A 12404-nucleotide genomic window follows, 5' to 3' on the forward strand; every position below is an offset into this window, starting at 1 on the left:
GGCCCCGCCTCTGATTGGGGTGGTGGGGGCTGATCGTGGGTGGGGCTGGCCGGGGGGAGGAGCTGAGGGAGGGCTCCAGGGCATGTCTGGCCCACCTCACTCAGTCTTGATTGGCCAGACCCCAGCAGCAAGCTAACTTATCGATTGGAGCATCTGCTGGTCAGTGCATGTCATAGCAACTGGTCTACCAGTCGGCTGTCTGCTCCCTGGTGGTCAATGCATGTCATAGTGGGCGGTTGAGTGGCCTTAGCATATCATTAGCATATTATGCTTTGATTGGTTGAACGGACAACCGAACACTTAGCATATTAGGCTTTTATTATATAGGATAATATGAGTATGTTTCCTATTGTGTAATGAAGAACATTAGAGAAATAGCATACCTTTGGTATTTAAGATATAATTACAATTGTTGCACAAAATCTCTACATGTTATGGACTTGTACATTCTCACTGTAAAATTTCCTTAAAGGCAAGAGTTTAAGTGAAAAAGAATATTGTAAGGAAGTTTCTTACTTCAATGTGTTATATACTTCCAATTCTTTTTCGGAAAGTTCCTTTTTCAAGTTTCCCAAATGAAATGGATTTGGAAGAGTAGACTTCTTTTTGCTGACCTGAAAAATACAGTTCAGTAGATTAGTTTATGCCTAAGAATAGAATTAAATAGCAGAAGTAATGTAAAAACTAAATATCCTTCTAGAGAACTATTTACTATTTTGCAATGTTACCTTTAAATACTTTCAATGCTAACTTGTGCCTCTTGGCTTATCCTTTGCTGTCAGAGACCCCAGAGCCATGTCATAGAAGGAAATGAAAGTTCTCCCCAAAAACCTTCTACCACAGCCATTCTGGAGCCTTTACCAAGTTTTGTTATAATTTATATGTATGTGTATTTGTCTCCCTCTCCAAACTGCACTCCTCAAAGGCAGGGGCTATATGTTATTCATCATTGTATCTATCTCTTTTGTGTAGCATAGACCTGGGCAGATAGTAGGTGTTCAATCAACAGTTGTCGAATAGCTAAATCTTAGAGATTAATTCAGGTTTTTTTTTAGGAGTTGTTCATGGCTTCCTAATTCTTTCCAAATATCCTTAAACTTTATTTCCTACCAATTTCACTGACTATGATAATAAGTACAGTACATATGTGAACACTTCCTAAATATATCCACTTAGGGCTCCAAGAGTGCTCTATTATTTGGAATTAGGAGATAAAATCTATGGCTATTTCTGCCATGACACGCAGACTCTCATTTTATTCCTGCCCCTTCTCAGACTTCTCCTTCGTCATGCTTCATCACCTCCATCCACTTAAATGACAACTTTTAAAAATGTTTCAAAAAAGCCACGTCTTTAGGTAGAAAGCCTCCCGGGGTGATTATTTTGACAATCATTTAGATATAATATGGCATTTTCATGGAAAAAAACATGCATAAAGTATGATAAATAAGCAGTCTGAAAAACGAACATTCTCTTTGCTTAATAGTCTCATTTTCAATTCTTGATATGGAGACCAGACCTTCACAGGTGCAGATTTTTAAAAATTTATATAAACATAGAACAAGACACACACATATATTTTAAGTTACTGATTTTCTTTTTGTTTTTGCTGAACATTTTATTGGCTATTTAGTCAGATGAGCCCCCAAACTCCCCATAACTAGGCCGTTCCCTATTAATATCGTAAATAGAGAAGACTGAGATGAACAGGGAAAGCAGGGTTAAAGTTTCCCTTCTTGTCAGTAGTGTCGAAGTAGATGTCCTGAATATTACTTATTATTTCTTATTCTTTTGGGTTCTAAATCATTGGTTTCCCAACAGTGACTAAAACAACCACCAGTTCAAATGAAGAATGATCTGCCATTAAAAATTCTATTAAAAAAAAAACAACAACCCAAAAAACTCTTCCACCCCAGCCGGCATGGCTTGATTCCTGGTCAGGGCACATGCCTGGGTTGCAGGCTCACTCCCCAGTGTGGGGCATGCAGAAGGCAGCCAATCAATGATTCTCTCTCATCATTGATGTCTCTCTCTCTCTCTTTCTGTCTCTCACTCTTCTTCTCTGAAATCAATAAAAATATATTAAAAAATCACTCTTCTCTGAAATCAATAAAAATATATTAAAAAATTCTATTCCAATTATAAAATAAGGACTGGAAAGACAGCTTAGCTCCCAGAATGTACACACTTGAACGCACACACACACCTTAAGCAAGGCCCCACTTTCTTCCAAGCCATCGGATTCTTTTTGCCTCCGTACTGCATCTGGCGTAGTGTGGGGGCTCGGGCCAACACCTTCTCCACCTTCACAACCACTGTCAGATCCTCCACTGCTTCGGGAAGGACTGGGCTTACGTGTTTTTAAGGAATAGTCACCAAAAAGAGTTCTTCTGCAGGTTGGAGAGGTTGCTGCTTTGGAAATACCTTGTAGCCTACTGAGGATAGGAGAGGTTGTCAAACAATCTAATTTTTCATGTGATCCAGCAAGGAACCAGTCAGCACAAGATAAGCAGGGGCTTGGAGAAGATGCCAGCCGTTCATTTATGCGGCCACCTACTCCTTCCAGCTGTTGAAGAGTTGTTTTGACCTGATCCACATATATACAGTCTGGTCCAGGGTTCCCAATAGCTTTGGATGAGCAGCCTCCAGCTTCTAATAGTACACACAACATATAATGCCTCTATAAGAAAAAAGTTGTTAGTATAGATTTAGCTACATGAAGATATTTATATGCAATATGCATGTATCAATTTATGAATACTGAAGACATATAGGCATATGGCATAACCACGTGATGATTATTAAAAACTCCTCCCTCCCCTTTCCTTCTTAGATATGCTCAGTGCTTCTTGATCACCCTTGAAAACAAATCTCGTATTGCCTTGTCCTGATACACCATCAGTCACTACTTAGGCACATGGAATTCCCTAAGGTAGTTTTCTAAGAGCCTCAATTACTAGAAGTCCTTTCATTTATAATCACATATTTATTCTGATTCTATGTTCTTTTTATGTCTCCCTCTATTTCCCAAAACAAATCAGAGGATAAAACCACTATAAAAGTGGGAACAAGCCCAGCCAGCATGGCTCGGTGGTTGAGCGTCGACCTATGAACTAGAAGTTCACAGTTTGATTCTGGGTCAGGGCACATGCCTGGGTTGTGGGCTCTATCTCCAGTGTGGGGCGTGTGGTCCCCAGTGTGGGGTGCGCAGAAGGCAGCCGATCAATGATTCTCTCTCATCATTGATGTTTCTATCTCTCTCTCCCTCTCCCTTCCTCTCTGAAATCAATAAAAAAATATATTTAAAAAATGGGAACAAAAGATCTTAAGAACCTGCTAAAATCTTATCCTGGGTTTCATTAATATTTCTCCATGGGTATTAAATGGATGCTAAAAAAAAAAAAAAAGGAATAAGGGGCATGTAACATTTTCTTGAATACTGATGTTGGATATGTTCATAATTTTAAATGATCATATTTGTGTATTTATTTACATAATAAATGGCAAAAACAAAACCAAACAAAAAAAACAAGAAAGAAACCAAGGCAAACTCACCCAGCCAACAATTAGCAAAAAATATCTCCCTTCAGGTTCCGGAAAGACTTCAGTGTTTGAATCTGTAGAAGGTTGGAGGTGATGTCGAGGAAACACTTCTCTCCATATTACCAACTGACCAATTCTTTGTTTTGCTGCTAAAGGCAGTAGGCCATAGTGGCGACAATATATGGCAATATCAATAAGATCATCCTTAGGCAAATGACTGCATATCAAATAACCCTTGAATTTAACCACAAAGAACAAAAATCAACCAGTGATATAAAGCAATAATCCCATAATATATTTCTAAGAGTTTTATAGGTACTTCTTCAGTTGGCTTAAAATATTCCAGTTTTAAGACAGAGTAAAAATAATTCCCTCCACCCACTGAGGTCAAGTAGAGATCAAATATTTATGATAACTTAAGTCAACAGGTAGACGGTAGCACAAAACAAGATCATCTATGAGTAGTATAAGCCTGAATGGCAAAAGTAGAATAGAACTGAATTCTGAGGATGGAAAGCAGAGAATGAGGAGTTGAAAAATGAAAACACTTAAATTCAACTGACACCTAACTTTCTTTAAAAAAAAACCCATTATTTTTATTGCTGACATATTACTGATGTCCCCATTCCTACTCGACCCCCCACCCACCCCTACGCAGCCTCCCTTTCCTCTGACCATCACTGCACTGTGTCTATGGGTTATGCATATACTAGAGGCCCAGCGCACGATTAAATCGTGAGCGTGTAGGGTCCCCTAGGCCTAGCCTGCCATCAGGGCCATGTCTGCCGCCCCGTGACGCCTCACACGCTATGCAGATGCTGCTGGAACCCCGCGACGTTCCAGGGATGCTGCCGGCGCGCCCCACAACGCTCTGCCGATGCCCTAGGGGGTGGGGAGGGCCCGAGAGGTGCTCCATGCACCTCCTGGTGGACGCCTCACACGCTATGCGGATGCTGCTAGAACCCCTCGACGTTCCAGGGATGCTACAGGCGCCCCATGACGCTCTGCGGACATGCCGGTGCCCTAAGGGGATGGTGGGGGGAGGGCCCGAGAGGTGCTCCATGCACTTCCTGGTGACCGGTCATTTGGTCGTTACCGCGTTACCGTCATTGGCCTTTTATAATATAGATGTTCTTTGGCTAATCCCTTTACCTTTATTCATCCATTCCTGCCCCTGTCCCCCCTGACAGCTGTTAGTCTATTCCGTGTATCCATGCCTCTGGATATTTAACTCTTTATGTGGAAGTTAACTATTTAACGTTAAAAGATTTATTAAAAAGATGCATAGTAAAAAAAAATAAAAAAATAAAAAGATGCATAGTGAGTCTAAAGATAAGAAACAAGCATACTACTGCAAAAGGAAACCAGAAACCACTCTCCCATATCTTACACACTTGGTTCTTTGAGTATAGTTTCTTCTTTACAAATTTATAAATGCTTTAGAACACAATGAAACCAGAAATATTTATTGTCTAGGTACAAGTTTTAAGATCTTAATTTTAGGGTACCTACATTCAGAGGAAAAGAGATAGATACATTTTTCATGTCTGCAAAAGTTTGAGAAAATTTAGGTCATATAGCAGTTGGACATTTATAAAGATTAAAGCTTCAACTTACCTTGTAAAACAAAGAAGACCCTAAAATCGTATACAGCCGCCTCATGTCATAGTAATCCTCAGACTGGGTGGGGGAGAAAACCACAGTGGATTAAAAAATCCTAGTTAAGCAACAACAGTTAAAATGGCAATTATATCTTTAGTAACTGAATTTTCCACAGCCTTTATTAGAAATCAATATACTAGGATATTAGGGTGAAAGGTAGTGCGCAAAGTAAGTATTTTGATTTAAAACAGTTTTATTTTTGTTTCTTATAAGAAACTACTGATTAGAGACATCTAAAAATAAACATAAGATTTCTTACACCACGAGGGATTAAAATAAATGTATCAAGACAAAAAGCATCTACCTACACATCATCTATGATATTTAACATTAACGTATATTATTTTTGATAATACAAATTGGTATAACCTATTTGAGGGCCACTGTGTGGTATGTAAAAAAAATTAAAAAACATACACTTTTTAATAGAATTATTTGTAATATGCAAAAATTGGAAGTGATTTTTTAGCAAAAAAGAATGGTTAACAAAATTAGATATATAACACAGTATCATACCTGAGTAGTCACAAAATGTTTTAGAATATACTGTTTTGCAAAGAATGCAAGCTGCAGAACAAAATATCACTATGATCTAGTTTTTGTTAAAATGGCACTCCTGATGATACATGTGTTTATTTTCAGGCCCTAATCTGGATCCAGTCATTTCCCTTAGGAGTCATGGTTCTTTGTAGCAAGAAATATTACTTATGCACCATGGCCTGGGTGCGAGTGGTCTTCCTTATTACTGGGGATGGTCACGATTTCTAGGCCTTTTCCCTTAACAGAACTAGGAAACACCACTTTTTTTTTAAAGATTAAAAACCATACTTATACTTTCAATTTAAATCCAGATCTACAGGATTTTTACTTAATTTAATCAATATTACATGTATATCCTGTCTCACAAAACCCAGTTCTTAATGATACTGATGTAATTAATCTTTACATATATGTTATGTAACAAATATTTTTTTATAAAATATTTTTATATATTTCAGAGAGAAAAAAAGAGAGAGAGAGAGAGAGAGAAAGAGAGAAACATCAATGATGAGAGAGAATCATTGATCAGCTGCCTCCTGCACGCCCCACACTGGGGATCGAGCCTGAAACCTGGGCATGTGCCCTGACCAGGAATCAAACTGGTTCATAGGTCGATGTTCAACTGGCCAGGCACAAATATGTTCAACTGAGTAGAAAATCTTAAGGTAAGCAAAACAGACTTTGCCCTTGTCAAAATAGAGACCTAATGTTATGTATTTCAAGATTATTGCATGCTCACTTGCAATATTTTTAGAATGACTGATTTACAAAATGAGAAATCAAGACTGTCTTTCCTAAAACTCACTGCTTCTCTTACCAGTTCTGCAAAATCTGCAGCCTCCAAGTCACTCAATGCTGTGTCTAATTCCATCTGTGTGGGGGAGAAAGAAGAGTAACACAAACAATTAACTGATAATTACTTTCAAATCATGGCCATATAAAAGTGTTTAATAATTACTTAAAGAACTGAATAAGTATCTTTTTCCTTTGTATTATTTAGGAACTGTCCCTCCCAGCTGGTGTGGCTCAGTGGTTGAGCATCAACCTGTGAACCAGGAGGTCACTGGTTAGATTCCCGGTCAGGGAACATGCCTGGGTTGCAGGCTCGATCCCCAGTAGGGGGTGTGCAGGAGGCAGCCGATCGATGATTCTCTCATAATTGATGTTTCTATCTCTCTCTTCCTCTCCCTTCCTCTCTCTGAAATAAAAAACAACAACAAACATGTTAAAAAAACAAACAGTCCCAAATAGAATATCTTGTTTTTAAGCTTTGCAATTACAAAAAAGTTAATTTAACATATAGGCATTTTTCAATTAAATCACAATTGAAAACTAGGCTTCCCTCTGAATTCAATATAAGATAATTTATGAGATTAAAAAATTGCTTTCAGTTTTAAGTTAGAAAAATTTTTAACATATTCAAATTCTTAGAGGAAAAATCAATCAGAATGTAGCTAATCTATTTTGAGTTGTTTTTATTTTTCTGTTTCCTATATATTTCTCAACAGATGGATTCTTAGAAAATATCAACATTCTTCCCTGTCTCTCTCCTATCTATCTATATATTTAAAAGCCTAAGTGACTGGCTGGTAGTTATGACACACAATGACCACCAAGGGGCAGATGCTCCGACCAGTAGCTATGATGCACACTGACCACCAGGGGGCAGACGCTTAATGCAGGAACTGCCAAGCTGCAGAGGGAGCCCGATTCCGGGTAGCATCACCCAAGAACTGCCCTCTCGCAATCTGGGGCCCCTTGGGGGGATGTCAGAGAGCTGGTTTCAGCCCGATCCCCACAGGCCAGGCCAAGGGACCCCACCTGCCAGAGGGACCCCGCTCATTCCGCTGACACCCTTTGAGCCTCAGCGCCGCCTGTGGGAGGTTGGCTCCAGGACGTGTCCGGCCTGTCTTGCCCAGTTCGCCCCGCCGGCCACCTTCTAATTAATTTCTTTTCAGTGTGCAGGAATCCGTGCACCGGGCCTCTATTGTTTTGTATAAAAGGACTGTTAATAATTATTCATGAATTAAAACAGGAAGGCAGGTGTTCTCTTGAAATCTGGCACAGCTTATCTACCCTACAGAGTTATTAGAAAAATATATTACTTAGGATTTAGTTTCTGTTTCTATGGAAATTGCCTAAACTCCTTCATGAATTTTTTTCCTCCCTAAAGCCTTCACAATTTAAAAACAATAAACTTAGCAGTTTAATCTGTAATGCATATACATGAATTAAAAACTATTGGCAATGAAAGTTTGTAGCATATATGCTATTTGTGAAAAATAATCCTCTAAAAAACAAGTCCAAGACACTCTCTGCAGGACTGTTTCACAAACTGTGTCTTTACTGAGATGACAAAAGCTTTGGAAACATTAGTCATGCTTTTTATTGCTTTTCTTAACCAGACTTATTACTCATTTGTGACCTACATTTTCCTGCATCTAGCAAATACTTCATGCTCTCCTTTCTGCAGCTATAGTTTCTCTTGAGAAAAACTACAGGACAAAAAGAAAATTACCCACTTGTGATTTTTTATTTCAGAAATGTTACTTTTTAATGGGTTGCTGTTCCTGCTATAGAACTCAATATATAGGCTAATGTACAAGGTTATTAGAACTGTTTCCTCATATTCCTTAAGAGAAAAGGTAAAGTATCTTTTCTCTTAATTATTCCAGTGTGCCTGAGGAAAAATGATTTTTTTAAAAAACAGAACATCTGACAAAAAAACAAAATAAGGAAATTTTCAAACACCTGGGAAGAACACTGAAGACCTCATTGTATACTAAACTCAGAACAAGTTAAGTTTTTTTCTAAGTTAAAATAACTTTCCACCTAAATTTATTAGGTATAAGTAACCTCACATGCATCTGTTTTCAACTATATATTTGTAAAATTTATTTCAGAGAAAAGGGAGAGAGAAACATCTATGTGAGAAAGAAACATTGATCAGCTGCCTCTTGCATGCTCCCCAACTGGGAATTGAACCTGGAACCTGGGTTTGTGCCCTGAACAGAAATCAAACCTGACACCTCTTGGTGTACAGGACGAAGCTCCAACCAGCTGAGTCATACTGGCCAGGGCTAGATTTTTTGAGGCATAAAAATCCTTAATATTTTTCATTAGAAAATATATAGTCACTAAACACTAATATATATTTTTTAACACAGTAAGCAATTTCAAAGAGAAGTGTGTAAATTATTTGAGTTTGCTGGTAATTTCAAGGGCTAGTATTTAAAACTTTACATTCACTAGAGACCTTTAGATCACTTTACAGAAGATGTCTATCTCATTTTCCAAAAATTTTGTTCTTACTTTTCTTAACTAGACTAAAAAATATAGAAAAAGTCTAAGCTATGTCCTCAGTATTTTCTGTGTATTAATCTCACCTACCCAACTGAACTGTGAGAATCCAGAGGAGCCTTTCCTGGATTCCCCAAAACATAACACAAATCCGAGTAGCTGGCACAATGAAGACGGATATCCAGACAGTAGTGTTAGACTTAACAAGGATAGAAGCAACTAAAAACAAGCAACTGGTATGACTTGAGGCAACAAATTAAAAAATATACACCAGAATTCACAGAGTGAGATCTCAGTTCAATATTCTTTTAGGTTGAGATAAATAAAAGCATTTAATAAAATGTATGCTAAATTAAGAAAAAATGCCAATAAGAAAACCAAATTAAGAAAAAATGCCATTAAGAAAGAAATCTGAATATAGGAGGTTGCCTTCATGGAATTTATAAGTCCAAAACAGGCTCTATTTTAAAATGTCTTAAACTTCTTAGGGGGAAGATAATATTTACTCTTAATGTATCCAAAGTCTAAAGACATTGTTCCCCAAAACATTAAACACCTCTAGTCTGGCAGATCTCATGAAATTGCACTTTCTGACTCACAAAATTGGCCTTCTGTCTTTCAGAAGAGAAAAGACCCCCAAATGGGCATACGACAGACTTTGGAGCCAGTGTCTTTCTATCTTAAAGGTAAAGTTTTCTATTAACTATCTGTCTGTCTATATTGAACACTTATAATTTCTTATGAAAATACTGGTGGAGGTAGAATTATATGTATATATATCACAAACTTTTTAGTTTTTACATGAAAATGATAATTGTTGGCCTGAGATATCAAAAATTGCAGCAGCAGCAGTTGACAAGACAGAGACAAAATACGAGTATCAAAAAGTAAAAGTTTCGCCGCCGCTGCCACGGCTGTGCGCTGACTCTCTGGAGAACGAGCATACTATCTGGCCATGGCGTCTGTGCCCGTCCCTCCTCTCCCAGGTCTCCTCTCTACTGGAGAGGCATAGGAAGGAAACCTCTGGTTTCCCCGAGAGAGACGCAGAGCCCATGGTTGGCCGCTGCCTCTGCCGTGTGCTGGGTGTGCAAGTACCAGGAGAGCAAGAACTCTGGCTTTGCTCACCTTGGTGTTCCACAGCCTAGCACAATGCCTGACACATTGAGTGTCACAGGCAACTCATCCTATTCTGGGTGATTTTGCAGAATCCATGGTGCCAGCCAACATCCATGACCCCACAGGTATTCCCCTTTCCCGAGTGGTCCAACCTAGGTCTTTTCCCAATAAGGATAGATCTTGTGCAAGAATTCTAGTGCCAGCTATTAAAAGAGAATTGGAGTGATGACTTCATTGCCATGTTTTCTGATTCCATTAATACTGGAATAAGAGGAACATGCGGTCCCCAGTCTTGTCCCATAGCAGATAGAATGAGCAACTAAATCGAATAACATTGGCAAAGTAGACACAGCTGGTGAGACAATTCGCAGCTGGGAAGGGTAGAGGATGCCTGGAAAACGCCCAGGGCACCGCGACCACGCAAGCAGCAGCCATGTGAGCAGCCTGCCCCCGTCCGAGGAGTGGCAGCCTCACGCGGCCAGCCCCCATCAGAGCAGCAGCAGCTGCGTGAGCTGCCCGCCCCCGTCTGAGGAGCAACAGCTGTGCAAGCAGCCCGCCCCCCGTCCGAGGAGCAGCAGCCTCACACACAGCCCACCACTGTCCGAGAAGCAGCAGTCCTGCAAGCAACCTGCCCCTGTCTGAGGAGCAGCAGCCTCGTGAGCAGCCCACCCCAGTCCAAGGAGCAGCAGCCGCGCGAGCAGCCTGCCCCCATCCAAGGAGCAGCAGCTCCGTGAGCAGCCCACCCCTGTCCGAGGAGCAGCAGCCGCATGAGCAGCCCGTCCCCGTATGAAGAGCAGCAGCCCTGTGAGCAACCTGCCCCCATCCGAGGAGCACCAGTCGTGCGAGCAGCCCATCCCCTTCCAAGGAGCAGCAGCTGCACAGGCAGCCTGCCCCTGCCAGCCAGAGGAGCCACCACTGCTGTGAACAGAGCCCACCATCAGAGCCACCGCCAACTGAGGAGCAACCTCTGCTGCAACTGCCTGAGGAATAGCCGCCGCCTGAGGAGCCACTGCCGCCCAAGGAGCAGCCCCTGCTCTATTCGACATCTAGATCCTTCAGTGAGAGCAAAAGTGGAAAGACAAAGAAACCCACAAAGGAAAGAAAAGGAGGAATCGCCAGAAAAGCAGCTAAGTGAAACAGAGGCATGCAATTTGACAGAAAAATAATTCAGAATAAGGGTCATACAGTTCATAAACCAGAGGGATGAAAAAATTAACAACTTATATAAGAACCAAGAAGAAATAAAGAGTGATATAGCTGCAATAAAAAACACCATGGAAAGTTTCAACAGTAGACTAGGAGAAGCGGTGGACCAAATTAGCAAATTAGAAGACAGAGAAGCAAAACACACCCAAACTCAACTGCAATTGGAGAAAAAAATTAAAAGATAGGAGGAGAGCCTGAGGGAAATTTGGAACAACATGAAACAAAGCAACATATGAATAATAGGGATGCCAGAACGACAGGAAGAGGAACAAGGGTTAGAAAACCTATTTGAAGAAATAATGTCAAAAAACTTCCTTGATGTGGGGAAGAAAAAAGTCACACAAGCACAGAGAATCCAAAACAAGATGAACCCGAAAAGATCCACACCGAGACACATTGTAATTACGATGGCAAATGTACAGGACAAAGAGAGAATCTTAAAGGCTACGGGAGAGAGACAGAAGCCCTAACCAGTTTGGCTCATTGGATAGAGCATTGGCCTGTGGACTGAAGGGTCCCAGGTTTGATTCCAGTCAAGGGCATGTACCTTGGTTGCGAGCACATCCCCAGTAGGGAGTGTGCAGGAGGCAGCTGATTGATATTTCTCTCTCATCAATGTTTCTAACTCTCTATCCCTCTCCCTCCCTCTCTGTAAAAAATCAATAAAATATATTTTAAAAAAGAGAGAGAGAGACAGAAAATTACATACAAGGGATCTCCCATTATATTATCAAATGTTTTCTCAACATAAACAGATCAGACCAGAAAGGAATGGAAGGAAATTTACAAAGTGATGAAAATCAAGGGACTGAATCCAAGAATATTCTATCCAGCAACTGAAGGGAAAATAAGGCGCTTCACAGATAAAAAAAGGCTAAGGGAGTTTATCACTACCAAGCTATCAATGCAAGAAATGCTAAAGGGAATGGTGTAAAAAGAAGAAATAAAAAGGAAAGAAGGAACACAGGCACAAAAAATAAAAATGGCTACAAACAAGTACCTATCAATAATAACTTTAAACATAAACAGACTAAATG

The 12404-nt window shown here is 40.0% G+C and overlaps 1 protein-coding gene across 3 annotated transcripts in view; it reads right to left on the minus strand.

Annotated features, from left to right (window-relative positions):
* Nucleotides 1–12404, minus strand: part of INTU (inturned planar cell polarity protein) — a 54683-nt gene that overhangs the window by 8906 nt on the left and 33373 nt on the right. For all 3 annotated transcript variants that reach the window (XM_005877765.2, XM_014549002.1, XM_014549003.1), the window contains 5 exons: nt 6563–6616; nt 5161–5223; nt 3556–3777; nt 2207–2680; nt 517–614 (listed from right to left, as the gene is read on the minus strand). In XM_005877765.2, coding sequence (XP_005877827.1) covers nt 517–614; nt 2207–2680; nt 3556–3777; nt 5161–5223; nt 6563–6616 — 911 coding nt within the window. The remainder of the gene's footprint in view (nt 1–516; nt 615–2206; nt 2681–3555; nt 3778–5160; nt 5224–6562; nt 6617–12404) is intronic.

The sequence above is a fragment of the Myotis brandtii genome, unplaced genomic scaffold (genome assembly GCF_000412655.1).
Source record: "Myotis brandtii unplaced genomic scaffold, ASM41265v1 scaffold53, whole genome shotgun sequence".
NCBI lineage: Eukaryota > Metazoa > Chordata > Mammalia > Chiroptera > Vespertilionidae > Myotis > Myotis brandtii.